This window comes from Haematobia irritans, unplaced genomic scaffold, assembly GCF_050003625.1.
Source record: "Haematobia irritans isolate KBUSLIRL unplaced genomic scaffold, ASM5000362v1 scaffold_70, whole genome shotgun sequence".
NCBI lineage: Eukaryota > Metazoa > Arthropoda > Insecta > Diptera > Muscidae > Haematobia > Haematobia irritans.
Genome location: NW_027445831.1, coordinates 15,835 through 33,287, shown reverse-complemented (window position 1 = coordinate 33,287; position 17,453 = coordinate 15,835). Strand labels below are relative to the sequence as shown.

The following is a 17,453-nucleotide window of genomic DNA, read 5'->3' as shown; positions in this document are numbered from 1 at the left end:
ACAAATATTGAGGGGGTCCAATTTTGCCGGTTGACAGTTTCGTCCGCTTATGATCCAGAGCAGCGATTGACGTTTACTGCTCGTGTGCACGATCTAGGTCGTGTGTTGACTCCCGCCGAAGCCGTGCCAGAACGGATCGAGGAATCTTTTTTAGGATTACCTTTGGCAGATCCGCAATTTTACTGAGTGGGACGGGTTGCGATCGTTTTTGGTCCTGAGGTGTATGGGCGAATTATTACTCATATGGTGTATACGTCGCCCGGTCTTCCGGTGGCTCATTACACAATTTTCGGTTGGGTTCTGTCCGGGTTGTGTAATTGTTAGGGTAAATACGCGAGAGTCCCCCTTTTGGGTTCTAACGGCCCCTTTTGGCCATCGCTTTATTTGTGTTTCTCTTCGCGAGAGTCCCCTTTTTGGGGGGTTCTAACGGGTCCCCTTTTGACCCATCGATGTATTGTCGCGAGAGCCCCCCTTCTGGGTTCTACCAGGTCCCCTTCTGGCCTTCGATTCTCATGTTAATTAGTTTTTTTGTAATCTAGTTTTAAGTTGAATTTGAAAAGATAAATGTATGAATAAATTGGATTTATGGTAAATGAACTGAAAGAAACTCACTTTGCACTGCACTTAGCCTCATTTTGTATTTTAAGTTTAGTTTTAGTTACAACATACGTTGATGTTGCAAGGCGGCCGGCAATGTTTAAGTTAGAATAAATATTAATTGGGTTTAATAGTGTTCGTTAGAATTTGTATACTACTTTTTGGTACATCCCAGAGTAGAAATGTCATAATTCCAATATTAGTTTATCTTGTCAAAAGCCCCCGCCTTCCGCCATCTTGGTTGAGAGCATCTCTCACTTTACTTGTTATCGATAAGCCAATTGGTGCGGTTGCAAATTTATCCATATCGTTGGAAGTTATAATTAATATTGTTTACTATTTTGTATTTATTTAAAACCCTCAATAAAGCCTCCTGCTTTTATTATATATTGAAAATACTAAACTATCGTGTTTTTATTTTTCTTTATATTTTCCATATTTTTCGCAATCGGCGAACAGATAGGCATCATTACGGGACAGAATACACTTGGGAAGCATGACTTAATGGCCGATGATATTTGTAGATGGTGCCTTGACCCGGAGGCTACAGAAGACTCTTACCACTTTCTGTGCCAGTGTCAAGCACTATCTTTTAGAAGAAACAAGATACTGGGCTCCTTTTTCTTTCAGGGGCCAAATCACCGCAGTCGAAATCGAGTACTTCGTCGTCGTAATGTAGTTTACGCGAATCACCGCAGTCGTTATCGAATTGTTTCTACTCGTGCGAAAACGTTATCTTAGTACTAGGCTTTAATGAAAAAAGTTATGTTAAATGTTATGAGATGAACGGAAAAATTTTATATTTATAATAATTTATAAATGTTTAATCAAATTAATAAACATTTACACAATCGTGTTTTACTTGACCACAATGATTATTTTACAACTACCTTAAAATGCATTTTTTCTGATAGTTTGAAGGGGCTCTTATTGGCGTCGTTCTCAATTGACCTTAAAAGGCACCTAATAATTGCACTGATGAAAACTTTTTTATAGTAACTTGGCGTGGTAGAACTTCTCAATAGTGACCGCGCTTTTCCCACGAGTTTTTGATGTCGTATACGGTTGTTTTCGACGTGGTGGGGATTCTCAGTAGTGCCGTCAAATTCAAAAAATGTTGGCAGGGTATTTGCAACAATGTTAATTTTTAATTTGACTCGCATCGAAAATTGTTTGAGAAATTATTGAGTAGCGATGCATTTCAATTTGAGGATAACACTTGAGAAATTATTGCTAATGTGTAGAATTTTACTGTTGAGGGTAATGTCTGTTTTTTTTTTTTTTTGTTGAGAACGCGATTTTCTCAACAATTTCTCAACTTCAATATTCCCCTACTCCTTTGAAAATTTTTTAAAAAATTGTTGAAATTTAGCTTTTTTCAAACGTTTGTGCTTATTGGGATTATACAATTTAACGTCAATAGACGTTGAACAATTCGAACATACTGCTTAGTACTAAGTTCGTTTCTGCGAAAAACGAATATCTTCATCTATCTCCGTAAATAGTGTCTCAAACCCAGGGATGTTAACTCATTTATGCGAAATAATATGCCCGCCTATTTTTTCTTGCAAAAAATCCAGGGTTGTATAAATATGTGTCTGAAAATGCTCAAAACAAAGATTTCGCATATATTCCGCGCTAACGTTTTTTATATGGAGTGTTGCTGGCCGCAATTGAGTCCGGAGGTTTTGCCAATTTAACAGTTTGAAAACACAAGCTAATTATAGGTATGAATGTGATTACAAACAATAAAGCGTTTATTTCTAAAAATGTAAAATAACTGTAAAATAAAATACATATAAAATTACAAATACTCACCGCAGTTTTGTACCTCCTTCCTCTTTGTGATTCCAAATGAGAATAAATCGAATGCGAACAAGAGGATCAAAGGAGAAACAAACTACGGATAACCAAACGTCAAAAAATAGATCAATCACAATAGGCGACACAATTAGTCAAACATAATTATTGAAACGTAAAGACAAAATATTTTTCCAGGACGAAATTGTTAGTCGTTCTGCAACACCCCCACCCCCGTGGAGCGATCAGCTTCACCAGTATCCAAGTCCAGAACGGCTAACTTCGACACGGCACGCTGTAGGCTTCCAGTTGCAGTCTTGACATCAGCTCGTCGTACCACACCATCAGTGCCAGCATGAACGCAAGTGACCAAACCTCTGCGCCATTGACTTCGTGGAAGATTAGGATCACATATGAAAACCACATCACCAACTTTTATAGGAGTAGTTTTTTCACACCATTTTTCTTGTCAACGTAGGCAAATACTCAACGACCCACCTTTTCCAAAATCTGTCTCGTAGACTTCTAGCAATTCGCCATTGTTTTTTCAGGGAGAAAAGTTTGTCATCTGGTTTATCTACAGATGGAGTTGGTGCAACATTACCACGGCCGATCAAAAAATGATTAGGAGTAAGTGGCTCTTCTTCGTGTGGACTAATTGGCAGATGTGTCAACGGCCTAGAGTTGACAATATTCTCAGCTTCAATCAAGAGAGACTGCAGTACGTGTTCTTTTGGGGCCACATCTTTCATCGTATGATATAACACTTTTTTAACACACTGTACCATTCTTTCCCATATGCCACCTTCGGATGGATTTCCAGGACAATTGAATATCCACTCAACACCTTTCGATGACAGCTCACATTTGACTCGATTAGCATCAAAAACTTCGTTGAAACGTTTAGCTTCTTCGTTAGCACCAATAAAATTTTTGCCGTTATCAGAGCGGATTCTTGTTGGAACACCTCTTCGATTCATAAAATTTCTCATTGCAATAATACATGAATCGGTAGATAAGTCGTGCGCTATTTCCAAGTGGATGGCTCTCAGGGTGAGGCAGGTAAATAGCGCCACCCATCTTTTTTCTGTTTTTCTACCATTTGTCACATTTATAGGGCCAAAGTAATCCAAGCCTGTATATTTAAAGGGGTCCACATTGGGTTCCAGACGATCAAGTGGAAGTTGTCCCATGAGTGGAGCCACAGGATTAGCGTTTTTAATTTTACAGATCATACAATTTGAAATTATTTTTCGAAGTAAGCTCCTAATTTGTGGTATCCAAAACCTACGACGTATTTCACAAATAGTTGCTTCACTGTTTTGATGTTTCATTTGACAATGATAATGCAGAACTAATAATTTTGTAAAATGATGGTCTTTAGGCAAGATTATTGGTCGTCGCGAACTATAAGGCAAACAACTGGCAGCATCTATACGACCGTATACGCGTAGGAGACCATCTTCGGCAATATAAGGCAATAAATTCGATAATTTACTATTTTTTGGGACTGACTGTCCCTTTTCGATATAATTCATGACGTCAGCGAATGATTCTTTTTGGACCTGTTGGCACAGGGTCTTCTCAGCATTTTCTAAATCTTTTGATGTTATTCCATATCGATCTAAATCGCTGTAGTGTTTGCGACACAATCCTATAAAGCGATACAATTGGGCTACGGATCTTTTTAAACGGATATATGATGAAAAACGTTCAAAATTAATCAAATTATTTTTGTTAACCACCAATAAAACTTTAGGGTGTAGTTCTTCATCACCATTATCCTCATGTAATTGTTCTTCACCGGTAAAAGTTAACCAAGTGTTTTCTGCTTGTTTTAAAAAGTCCGGACCATTTACCCACCTATATGTGGCTGAAAAATCAACATTATTATAGCTGCGAGTTGCATCGTCGGCTACATTATATTTAGTTGGAATCCATCTCCAATTATTTTCTTCAGTCGAATCCAAAATTTCGGCTATTCTATGGGCTACATATGGCTTATAATCTCGGTGTTTACTTGAAATCCATTTTAAAACAGTTTTTGAATCGGTCCATAAAATTATTTTTTCAGGAAGAAAATTATGATCCCTCTGTACATTTTGCTTTACTCTTACCCCAAGTACAGCGGCTTGTAATTCCAGGCGAGGAATAGAAACTTTCTTCAAAGGCGAGCATTTTGTCTTAGAACAGATAAAACTTACACAAATTGTGTCATCTACAAGTTCAAATCTCCAATATGCAACGGCAGCAAAAGCTTCTTCACTGGCATCAACAAATACATGAAGTTGTAAGTTTTTAATCATACCATGTGGGCAGTAAAATCGTGACATTCGATAATTCGATATATTTTTTAATTGTGAGCGCCATCGATCCCACGCTACGTTGATGTTATCCGGAATTGGTTCATCCCATCGAACATCACGTCTCCATATACTTCGTAACACTAATTTACCGCCAACTATGAAATGGCTTAAAAGTCCAAGAGGGTCGAATGTTGACATAATTACACTTAATACTTCACGTTTTGTTGGCTTTCTCTCTCCAGAAATTACAGATGGATCAACCTTGTTAAATTTCAAGTTAAACATAAACATATCTGATTTTGAATCCCAATAAAGACCCAATATCTTTCCCGTATTATCATTGGCAGGTATGCTTTTCGATGTTGCAGCGCCATCTAGTGCCAGGATGACATCATTAGAATTCGACGTAAATCCTATAAGTTCAAAGCCTCCATTGCTTTGAATTTCTCGAACATATTTTGAAATAGAAATGGCTTCTTCAATTGAATCAAAACTGTCCACAAAATCGTCCATATAATGATGTTCGCATATTGCTTCCACGGCTCGAGGCAGAAGTTTATTATGCTCTTTGGCATTTGTTTTCATTACATGAATTGCTGAACATGGTGAGCAGGCGGCTCCGAAAATCATAACAAGCATTTCAAATTCCTTTGGCTCGGAATCAGTTTTTCCAAATCTCCATAAAAATCGTTGTGATATTCGATCATCAGGCTGGATCATGATTTAATGAAACATCTCTCGAATATCTGCACTGACTGCTATTTTTCTACTACGGAAATTAAATAATATGGTAGGCAATGATGAAATACACTGAGGTCCTTTTAATAAATTATCATTTAAAGATATTCCGTTTACTTTGGCGGCGGCATCAAAAACCAATCTCAATTTTTTATTTTCTTTGTTAGGGTTGCTTACGGCAAAATGTGGCAAGTACCATTTTCTTTTTGATATCAGGCGGATATCTTCTGGTGGCACTTCACGGACATATCCCTTATTAATATAACCATTGATTACTTCGCTGTAGGCGTGTGCGAAGTTTACGTCACGTCTCATCTTCCTCTCGATCCCTTCTAGGCGACTAGGGGCTAATTCGTAATTATCTGGCAACTCCACAAAATCATTTTTCCATAACAGGCCGGTTTGGAATCGATGACCAATTCTTTTTGTAGTTTCATGTAGAATTTGTTTGGCTCTTGTAATTTCATTACTTTCAACAACAGGAGCTGCTCTCACGCCCATATTTTCAATATTAAAGTAATCTGCAACAACTTGATGAAGTTCGTCATTTCCACTTACGTTTGCAAAAAGACATGAATTTTGCGTTGGCGCTACACTGGGACATGGACCAAACACCACCCACCCCAATTCAGTATTACACGCAAAGGGTCCCAACAAATTATTTGTTTCACGGCAGGATGGCAACCCCAAAAATGCATGATCTAAACCAATTAATAATTTTGGCACAATGTTGGTGTACGGTTTGACAGGCGCATTTGATTTCTTAAAAACTTCATCAATTTCATCTTGTGTGAGGCTTTGTGATGGCAAATTCAAATTTGAAACAGCATATACTTTTTTCAATAGATGGCAACTCTTTTTGTTAATTCCACTTCCCAATAAACACAAACGTTTGAAAAATGCTAAATTTCAACAATTTTTCAAACATTTTTTCAAAGGATTAGGGTAATATTCAAGTTGAGAAATTGTTGAGAAAATCGCGTTCTCAACAAAAAACAGACATTACCCTCAACAGTGAAATTCAACACATTAGCAATAATATCTCAAGTGTTATCCTCAAATTGAAATGCATCGCTACTCAATAATTTGTCAAACAATTTTCGATGCGAGTCAAATTCAAAATTAACATCGTTGCAAATACTTTTCAACCTAAATTTGTATGAATGATATCCCCACTTCAAATTGAAAGTCAAAGCCAAAATTCTATGAATTTTATATAATTTATTCATTTTTATCGAAATAATATATATAATAATACACTACACTACATAATACACTACAATACCAATTGATAAATAATAATCTTATTAAACATATCAACAAATAAGAACAAAAAAAAACAACAAAACTTTAAATATCTTAAACATTATTAGTAAACACTTTTGCATTGATAATTCGTTTTCCTTCCTTTGGTGTCATAAAACAGCATTAAAATTAATTAACAAGCGGGCAATTTGAAATTAGCAACGTACTGGACCGCGTGTTAGAATTGATTTCCAGCAGAAGGAATTCACAAAATATCCATTTTAAACTGATAATAGCATATGAATTAAACTGACGATGTGATGCCCATTTTCATCCAGAAGTTGTTGATTTCAATAATTTGTTGTTTTTAACAATTTTAATTGGTTGCACTTGTAATGTTTCTGGAAACTTTTTCTTGTCGATAAGCCACTCAGTTTTCATTGGTCAGCTTCTTAATGTTTGCAAAAATGTAGCATCCAAAAATTTTGGTTTTCTGCAAAGAGATTTAAATTTAGTGACTTCTCTAAAGTGTTGATTTAATTTTTCATATTGACGTACCAATTATTATAAACTATTTGAAGCAGTTCCAGTTAATTGTCCACCATTTTTTCATCGGTCAGCTTTTTAATGTTTTCAAGAACGTAGAATCCATAATTTTAGTTTTCTGCAAAGAGATATACATTTAGTGACTTCCTTATGGCCATGATTAATGATTAATTTTAACCGGTGGATAGACCTCCGTTTAGTAAAATTTTTGTATGGGATCAGCTGTTTTATCGACACGATAAATAATAACAAGACAATGAGAAACTGGCCCTTAAAGTTTTATTTCATTTTTTATTTTCACTTACCTGTTTTTATAAACTATTTGGTTATTTGTCTAAAATTTTCCATTTTTTTATTTCTTGCAATTGACCACGAACTTCGTTGCACAAATAAGTATTGAAAACCACATGGGTTTTTCGTTGCATTTTAGGGTAGTGTTTTGTCAAAGTTTTCTCATATTATCTTCAACAACTTTTCAAAGATTTCGTCAACATTTTGGCAAATTGGAAGTAATTCGCAAACAATTTGAAGATGTATTGAAGATGAGCTATTTCAAGTCAAGTTGAATTTATGTTGAATATTATATTTACCCTCAAACTGAAAAGTTGTTGCATTTGAAAAACGCTCATCCTGTGTTTATTGGGTTACTTTCAAATTGAACGAAATTACTGGTTCTCTGGCTGACCGCCCTCCAAACCACTGAATATTTAAGGAACTACTTTTTCCTCGAACTCCAAGTTTATCGGCAATTTCTTTATCCAGCATTGTGATCGAAGATCCATCATCAAAAAGTGCGTAAATATTCATGCAACAATTTTCTCCGTACAATGTGACTGGTAAAACACGAAACAATAATTTTTTGCTGGCTTCTGCTGAGCAGCTGAGTACATTTTGTTGAGGTTCACTTGCAACAGCACCATTTGTACTTTGTGGATCATAGGCTACGTCCTCATGAAGCAATTTAGTATGCATTTTTGAACATCCATTTTTGTCACAAGTTTTCTTTCGTCGACAATCACGTGTGTTGTGACCAATATTTAAACATGAAAAACATGCACGAATTTTTTTAACTTGTGTCCAACGATCTTTCACATTCAGATTCAAAAAGCGGCTGCAATCGCAAATTTTATGATTAGCTTTACACACTGGGCACTGTTGTTGTTTTTCTGTTGTATGTAGTAGTACACGGCGACTTTGTTCTTTTTGATGTATATCTTGAATGGTGCAAACTAAATTTGCCACTTCACGCAACCAATCACTAAAATTCACAATTGTTGGATAGGGTTGAATATTCATGGCCACTTTGGCCCATTCTAATTTTTTGCTCATGGGGAGCTTCGCAATTAGCTCCTCTAATAATGTAGGATTAGTAATATGTTGTTGACCGTTTACTGATTGCAAGAAGACAGCTAAATTTTTTACCTTGGTTGAATACGGCACTAACTTCACTAGGTTGTTTTCCGATATATGTGGCAACTCCCTTACTTGTCTTAACTGGCTTTGAATGAGTTGCTCTGGGCGTCCAAATCGGAATTTCAATTGTTCAATGACAGCACTTACATTGTTTGGATGAATCAGCAAAGATTTGACCACTTCACGGGCTTCTCCTTTCAAACACTTACACAAACGTTGATTATTTTCCAAATTTGTGTAACCATATGCGGCAGTGGTTTGTGTAAATGATGTATAAAATAGCGGCCAATCTTCAGGCTGTCGACTAAATTCTGGCAAATCTTGCATTTTTCGTGACATCAGGTTAGATCCATTTAAATTCAGACCCATTACAGTATTTGACAAGTTGGGCATTTGACTTGTGTTGTTTTGTACATTTACCCAAGATGGCGATAACAAATTTGAGGCACTGGGTGACTGTAGCGTCGGCGGCACGGCGGCGCTGCTGCAAATTGTTGGCGCTGACTGGACAAACGACATGGCGGCAGTTGATGTACTATTTGACGGCATTACATATGTGGGTGCTGCTTGCGTTGACGTTGAGGCGATGTTTTTTTTTTATTATTATTATTTTCATCTATGGATTAAACTCTTACAGACTAACAGTAATATATTACATTATATACATATCGTTTGTTAATATTTATTTATTTATTTATTTGTGATTATAACAGCCTAGCACAACAAGATATTAAATCTTATAAATTATAGCACTAGGTTATATACTTTTAGTTACATGTATGTTAATGATTTGTGTAAAAATTTTGAAACAATGATTTTAATATTTCTGAGTTACATATATGTTCATGATTTGTACAAAATTGTTGAAACAATGATTTTAATATTTCTGAGACATAAAAATGTATACATATTAAATAATTCAAAATGTACTTTATGAATTCGACAAAATTATTCATTATGATATTTATAAAATTCTTTAAGCTCTTTTTTGAATTGTAGTGTGTTGCTGACTAGTTGTAATTTAGTTGGTAGATTGTTCCAAAGGCGGATTGAGGGTATTAGAAACTGTTGTTCAGACCTGGTGTATTTATATCGCAATTGAGTTATTCTTTTTCCGCGATTGGATCTTGAAAACTGCAATCTCTCATATACATATTTTGGTTCAGCGGTATAGATAATTTTTTGAAGAAAAACGAGACATTTATACTTGATTAGGTTGTCCAGGCTCATTTCAAAAAGCTGATAAGCGAATGCAGATATTCGATCGTAACGTCTCTTGTTGAATACATATCGTGCAATGGAGTTGTAAACTACGTTTAGTCTTTGCATATCGGCTCTATTACAATTTGCAAATATTTCTACTCCATGTAGAAGAACAGGAATCAGGTACGTTTTTGCTAATAGCATTCTGATTTGAAGAGGTGTTGAAGATTGTACAGCCCATAAGTTACGAAGCATGCCATAGGTTTTGGCAATGTTGTGTTGTATATGATTAGTCCAGGTTAGACGGTCGTTGAACGTTATTTAATAATAATGTTATCTTTTTCTTTACATTGTATTTCTCTTCTGACAAATCAAGATAATAATAAAATTTATTGAATTCTTTACAAAGACGGCGAAGTGGATCGTTGTTTTCAATGTTCGTTCGAAAGTATTCAATGTGGAGCAGTTCAAAGTTGCGGGTATGTCTAAAGGGTACATTGAATGATATGCTGTTAATAAGGAAGTCAGATTTAAATCTTCCGTTAATTAAATCAACCATAAAACAGATATTCAGCATGGTACGTCTACTTTTCAGTGTAGGTAATTTGATGAGCGATAGTCTTTCTTTGTAAGACGGCAAGGTTTGAGGTGTCCAGTTATTCCAACGTAAACAAAACAGTAAAAATTGTTTCTGAACAGATTCAATACGATTGCAATGAATTTGGTACTGTGGGTCCCAAATTACAGATCCATATTCCAGGATAGGACGCACAAGTGAAGTATATAAGTTTCTTGTAACAAATGGGTCAGAAAATTCCTTACTCCAGCGCTTGACAAATCCAAATGATCCATAGGCCTTATTTACAGTCATAGAAATGTGAGATCTAAAATTTAGCATGCGATCCAAAAGTATTCCAAGATCTTTAAAGGATTCAACAGTTTCAAGCGTTGTGCCATTCAAGTTATAATTCGTGTCGATATAATTTAATCTATAAAAAGAGATATGCTTGCATTTCCTTATGTTCAGTTCCATCATATTTGATGAGCACCATCTGTACATGTTATTCAGATCAGATTGGAGTAAGGATTGGTCATCACTATTCCGAATAACCTTTATAATTTTAACATCGTCAGCATACATGAGAGTGTAACCATATTTAATGGCTGATGGAAGGTCATTTATAAATAAGCAGAACAATAGAGGGCCAAGATGACTGCCTTGTGGAACACCAGAAGGCACATGTATTGATTTTGAAATAATGTTATCAAATACTACAAATTGTGTACGATTCTTTAGATAACTTTCAAACCAGGATACCATTAATTCACTGAAGCCCATGCGATGCAGTTTGTACAGTAAAAGTGAATGGTTTACTTTGTCAAACGCCTTACTAAAATCAGTATAAATGACATCAGTCTGTAAACGATCTCTAAAGCCTTCATTAACCATTGTAGTCAATTCCAAGATATTTGTTATGGTCGAACAAGATTTACGGAAGCCATGTTGTTTAGGCGATAGAAGAGAGGAGACTTGATGATTCAAACTATCAGAAATAATTTTCTCCAACAGTTTTGGAATAGCACTTAATTTAGCAATGCCTCTATAATTCGTAATATCTGACTTGCTTCCATTTTTAAATAGCGGAATGATAAATGAATTCTTCCACAATGTAGGAAAGTGACCTGTGCGCAAAGATTCATTAAACAGAAATGAAAGAGGAGTCGAAAGAGAATGAGCACAATATTTGAGGATGTTACTGGGAATCCCATCAGGGCCCGGGCGATATGAACATTTTATCTTTTCCATATAACTCATCACAATATCAGGAGAAATAAATGGAGTAGTGAATGTCGAATATTCCTGTATCTTATATGGGTACGCATCAGATTGCTTGAAATCCTTATGGCAGTAAGTTGTTGCAAAGAACTTTGAAAACAAATTACATATAGATTCATTATCATCCCCTTCAACAGCACCATAGTGAAGGGTTCTTGGATACACATTTGATTGACGTTTAGAATTAACAAATCTGTAAAATGACTTTGGATTAAGCTTCAGTTCATTTTTAATTTTCGATAAATAATTGTTATAGGATTGTTTATTCCACAGGTTGTATTCTGAACGAGCAATTGAGTAGTTTGCATAGTCAGTCACAGATCCAGATTTTTTATACTTTTTATAAAGTTTATTCTTTCTATTCTTCAAGTTACGTAATTTACTGTCATTCCAAGGTGGACCAGTGTGAGAAGTTATTCGAATTAATGGAACAGATTGGGCTATGAATGAATTCAAAGTTTCATAAAATGTATTTATTGATTCATCAAGATTTCTCGCTGGTAAGATTTTATTCCAATCCACATTTAATAGTAATGAGTTCAGTTTTTCATAATCAGTTCTATTAAAAGAGAATATTTTATCAGTTTTCGATACGAGTTTATTTCGCATAGATCTCGAAAAAGACATATTTATATCCATACAGACAGTGGGATGATGAACATCTTCAGGATTTACAACGGCATTGACGCGTGATAAAAACACATCTTTTAGTTCATTTGTAAAAAATAAATCAAGTAATTTATTATTCGAATTTTGTATGTTGCTAATTTGAAAAAGACCATCTTTTAACAAGTTTTCAACAAATTCCGATTGATATCCATTTCTTAGCATTGGTACGGAGTAATTCATTTCCTCACAAAATTTCCATGTAATAGATGGAATGTTAAAATCACCAGACAAAACAATCAAATCAGAGGATCTCGCAGTAGATAGGACCGATTGGATAGCAGTCAAATGAGCATTATAAACATCGTTACAAGAACCAGGAGGAATATAGGAGCAAGTCACAAACAATGAATTATGGCCGCACCTTATTTTCACTCCTATATATTCAATTTGAAGTTCATTTGGAATATCAATTTTTGATGAAGCAAATTTCGAAGAAACAGCAATTAGGAGGCCGCCACCAGATTTCTTCAAACCAATTGTGCGGTCACATCTATAAATTTGGTACTTGTCGCATAAGATTTCGGTATTTAAGATATTACTTTGAAGCCAGGTTTCAGTAAATATAATCAAATCATAATCAAAGCCAAAGCTATCCGTATATAGGTTGCATAATTTTGTGTTAAGTCCCCTAACATTCTGATAAACTAAAGTAAAATTCGTATCAGACAGGGTTTTATTCAGTTTTTTGATTGCTCAACGGGACGTGCAGGTAAACGGGCAACTCTATCTTTAAAAAAATTCATGCACCACAGCTCTGTAAGGCCAAAATTCCGGATTGACACTGTGTCAAAAATGTCCTCAGGTACGAACATTTTGAATGACGACTTGTTCCTCCTCTCTACAAATTGCAGTTTAGATACCTTAATGTCTACATTTGCATTCAGTTTTGATTTTATGTAGAAATGAATATCATCCTCAGTTGTTTCTGGAGCAAAACGGGCAGCAAAAATGGGGTAAGACCCTTAAAGGTTTTGGAGCTGAACCAGCAGGCGATTGATTTGTAGGTGTATTAAAAGGAGAAAAGAATGCATTAGTATCAGTTAACACAGTAGCTGGTGCCACTACTGTTCCAGTGTTCAGTGAATTCGAATGCGACGGGGTAATAATAATAGGTGGAATAGGTAAAGGTGCAGTTTCAGCGTTGTTAGTAGGAATGACAACAGTCTCTGAATCCTGAATATTATTATTGGTGTTAACTAGTGTCGGAGAAATTGTTTCAATCTCATTGTTAGATGAATTCTTGTTAGATTTAGATTTCTTCCTTTTTCTGGAATTTTCAGTTGGTGATTGTAACACTATGTCCAAGTTTGAAGAATTATCAAGAATATTCTTATATTTTTTAAAGCGATCTGAGATCAAATCAAAATCCCTCGAAATATCATCGAGTCTGGCTCTACAGTTTTTAAAAAAGGTAAAAAACTCGCCATCAATATGTTTGCACTTTTCACAGCACCACCGCAGGCCCTTATCTTCACGTAAGTTGTCAATTGTGCGTGCTGCTAATTGCGCACATTTTGAATGGTAACTTGTTGAACAAATCCAGCACGAAATCATTTGTTCATCCAATTTAGTGATACGACACGATGGTATAGGGCAAGCCATTTTTAAATTTTTCTTAATATATCAAAGACAAGAATGTGGATGCAAATATATTTCCAACAATTTCGCAATGAATAAATATATGATTCAGACTTGAAATCAAAAGTGAAATTTAATACGTAAAATCCAAAGTATACTTCTAGGCATATACAAAATCAGAGTTGAGTTTAGGTTAGCAAATTCAGTACTTAGCTATTTCAACAACCAGTGATTAGTACTTAGCCTGATCAACAACCACAGAAAAACTTTTGAAGTGAGCTTTTATCAATCAAAACAGAAGGAGAACAGTGGAATGACGTTTCGCTGGCCAACACTATTGAGTGAGGAGTAAGCTGACGTTTCTAATTTGTGTACTCACAGGTCAAAGCGCCTTTTCTCTTTGTTTACAGAAACCACGAAACAACAACAAAAACTGAAATATTTGTATTGCTTTCGATGGTTTGCAGTTTTATAAAACTTTATAAAAATACAGCTTTCAACACAAAACAGCTCAAACGAAATATGTCGAACAGAATGCAAAAGCTTTATATCACGTTAAGCACCGGTTTTAGCACAAGTTAAGCGAGATATTCACAATGAAATTTTAATTTTAATTGGAGCAACTTGAAAACACGTCCAACAATATAACAATGTTGACAACGTACTTGTTGCTGCATAATGTGGTGGTCGTTGCACTTGTCGATATGCCTGTTGACAATGGTGGTAGGTAACGGGATTCATATATTGGTGGTGGTACATTGTCAATGGCGGCAATATCTTGCGTTCCTGTAATGGATGTGAGGTTATGGTCACTTACCTTAGACATTTGTTTTTGGAGGACACTTTCCAAATGCTGGCATTTACGGTTGCTATCTGCTAGTTTGTTGTGTGCATCCTTAAGCTGACGCTGCATTACCGACATCTGTTTTTGTATGTCTATCGGGAGGATGGCTTCCTGTGATGGCTGTTTTTGTTGTTGATTTCTATTGGAACTACCCGATCCCTTTGGCGTTTCTGTGCTGGTTGTTAATGCTGGCGGCATTACTTGTTGTGGTGTAGTTGCTGTTGTGTTAATATTTTCGTTGTTAATCTCAGGCGGAGATTTACTGCTTGCACTGGCCGTGCTACGTAAATTGGGTGGGCTCTGGCGAACAGGTGGTGCCATTTCCAATTTAACTCAAACAATTTCTTCACAAAAAAATATTACACAAATCGGCAAACTATCCCTTCACGCACAGGGCTCACACACGACAATGTTTTCCAATTGAAGGCTTGCTAGTTGAAGATATTCATTTAACAATTTCCACATACAAATCTTCAACTGCGAAATAAAAATGTTGCTGGCCGCAATTGAGTCCGGAGGTTTTGCCAATTTAACAGTTTGAAAACACAAACAAATTTTAGGTATGAATGTGATTACAAACAATAAAGCGTTTATTTCTAAAAATGTAAAATAACTGTAAAATAAAATACATATAAAATTACAAATACTCACCGCAGTTTTGTACCTCCTTCCTCTTTGTGATTCCAAATGAGAATAAATTGAATGCGAACAAGAGGATCAAAGGAGAAACAAACTACGGATAACCAAACGTCAAAAAATAGATCAATCACAATAGGCGACACAATTAGTCAAACATAATTATTGAAACGTAAAGACAAAATATTTTTCCAGGACGAAATTGTTAGTCGTTCTGCAACATGGAGTATAACAGTTTTTCGTGCGAAAACGTGATCTAAGTACTAGGCTTATGCCATAACAATTCGAACATAAGCCTAGTACTAATGGTGTTTTCTTTTCTGAAAAAAGTGATTTGCCTTCATTTTGTCTGTACAGAATGCGCATTTTAAAAATGTTACCAGCAACCTAAAAAATGCTATCATTTCAGCGTCCAGAAAAGAATTCAAAGAAGGAAACAGGGCAATCGCAGCACTCTCGTTTGTTGGCAGTGCTGAAAATGCCCGTAATTTGCCTCTATGCGTGGCGCTATTTTCACAACAGAATTCGAAGCCTTTTCGCACTTTTGCCTGTTTTTTTTTTAGAAAAGAACCTAAAAAGTACATTTTCCGGGCAAAATGCACAAAAAGTGCGAATTTTTTACAAGAAAAGGAAACGCCATAAGATAAAGTTTTCGCACGAAAAACTGTTATACTCCATACAAAAAACGTTAGCGCGGAATAATTGCGAAATCTTTGTTTTGAGCATTTTCAAACACATACTTATACAACCCTGGATTTTTCGCACGAAAAAATATGCAGGTATATTATTTCGCATAAATAAGTTAACATCCCTGGGCTTGAGACTCTATTTACGGAGATAAATGAAGATATTCGTTTTTCGCAAAAACGAACTTAGTACTAGGCAATATGCTATACCTATTTTTTTGTTGAGAACGCGATTTTCTCAACAATTTCTCAACTTGAATATTCCCCTACTCTTTTGAATTTTTTTAAAAAAGTTTTTGAAATTTAGCTTTTTTCAAACGTTTGGGCTTATTGGGATTACACAATTTAACGAGTGTCTATTGATGTTGAATAATTCGAACATATGTCATATCAATAATATAACAGGATATCACATTCTTGTGATTTTCAACTCTACAACCGAACAAAGTGCTTTTCTTCATTTGAAAAATTGTTGAATTTTGCATTTTTCAAACGTTTGTGTATATTGGGATTGTATTGAAGATATTGAGTACTCATTTAATAGTAACGAGTCCCCAAAAAATTTGTCAGTAACGAGTACTTGTAATCAAACATTCTTTACTTTCCCAACACTATTAGTTTTCCACTTTGATACATTGCAATATCACATGGTTGCAAAGAGACGAAGAAATTAGTTTGTTTAAATTATAAATATGTTAGAAATAAACAAAACTGCTATTGGGATTGCTGCTGGAGTGGCCGGAACATTGTTTATAGGGTACTGTATTTACTTCGATAGTAAACGTCGCAGCGACCCTGATTATAAGAAAAAAGTCAGAGAACGTATGTTTCATCTTTTGCGGGAATCATACATACCTTATATAAACATCCATGTTTTTCAGGTAGACGAAAGAATCGCAAAAATGGTACACACGCTCGAAATGGTTTGCCAAACCTCAATGACCATGAAGCCATTGAAAGGTGAACAATTTATATAAATATTAAATTAATATAAGACACTCTTCCATTAGATGGAATTTTCTTGATTTTCCAAGTATAAATTATGATCTCATTCACATAGAAATGACGTTCATTTTAAAAATTTTCGGACTATTGAAAACTTTTGGGGCTTTAACCGAGTTGAAAATAGTATGTGTAACTTTAGAAGGGACTCGGGCCTTTCTGACAATAGTTGCGTAATTTTACATACATTGTAAGGAGTTTTGCTTTTTCGCAAGCTTATGAGTTTAAATGACAATGTAATTGAATACACCCGATGTATGCTTGTTCTTTGAGGAAATACCATCAACCGATTTCACCTTCAGATATGAATTCTTTAAGTCGAGACTGTGACTACCATGAAGCATCCTTTATAG

The 17,453-nt window shown here is 35.3% G+C and overlaps 4 protein-coding genes and 1 long non-coding RNA gene across 5 annotated transcripts; 1 reads left to right on the top strand and 4 right to left on the bottom strand.

Annotated features, from left to right (window-relative positions):
* Positions 1 to 2,605: 2,605 nt before the first annotated feature.
* On the bottom strand, positions 2,606 to 5,423 carry LOC142242817 (uncharacterized). Its single transcript, XM_075314347.1, has 2 exons — positions 2,896 to 5,423; positions 2,606 to 2,786 (listed from the first exon to the last, which is right to left on the bottom strand). Exons 1-2 carry the CDS (start codon positions 5,421 to 5,423, stop codon positions 2,606 to 2,608), a joined length of 2,709 nt encoding a protein of 902 aa, XP_075170462.1.
* A 3-nt stretch (positions 5,424 to 5,426) lies between these two features.
* LOC142242816 (uncharacterized) lies at positions 5,427 to 5,942 on the bottom strand. Its single transcript, XM_075314346.1, has one exon. The coding sequence runs from the start codon at positions 5,940 to 5,942 to the stop codon at positions 5,427 to 5,429; it is 516 nt and encodes a 171-aa protein (XP_075170461.1).
* An 884-nt stretch (positions 5,943 to 6,826) lies between these two features.
* On the bottom strand, positions 6,827 to 7,849 carry LOC142242820 (uncharacterized). Its single transcript, XR_012724201.1, has 3 exons — positions 7,538 to 7,849; positions 7,245 to 7,350; positions 6,827 to 7,179 (listed from the first exon to the last, which is right to left on the bottom strand). It is a non-coding gene; the product is annotated as an uncharacterized LOC142242820 (long non-coding RNA).
* Positions 7,850 to 7,868: 19 nt separating this feature from the next.
* On the bottom strand, positions 7,869 to 9,194 carry LOC142242815 (uncharacterized). Its single transcript, XM_075314345.1, has one exon. It carries the CDS (start codon positions 9,192 to 9,194, stop codon positions 7,869 to 7,871), a length of 1,326 nt encoding a protein of 441 aa, XP_075170460.1.
* Positions 9,195 to 16,698: 7,504 nt separating this feature from the next.
* Positions 16,699 to 17,098, top strand: LOC142242818 (mitochondrial import receptor subunit TOM20 homolog). Its single transcript, XM_075314348.1, has 2 exons — positions 16,699 to 16,920; positions 16,980 to 17,098. Exons 1-2 carry the CDS (start codon positions 16,791 to 16,793, stop codon positions 17,060 to 17,062), a joined length of 213 nt encoding a protein of 70 aa, XP_075170463.1. The 5' UTR covers positions 16,699 to 16,790; the 3' UTR covers positions 17,063 to 17,098.
* The last annotated feature ends 355 nt before the right edge of the window (positions 17,099 to 17,453 follow it).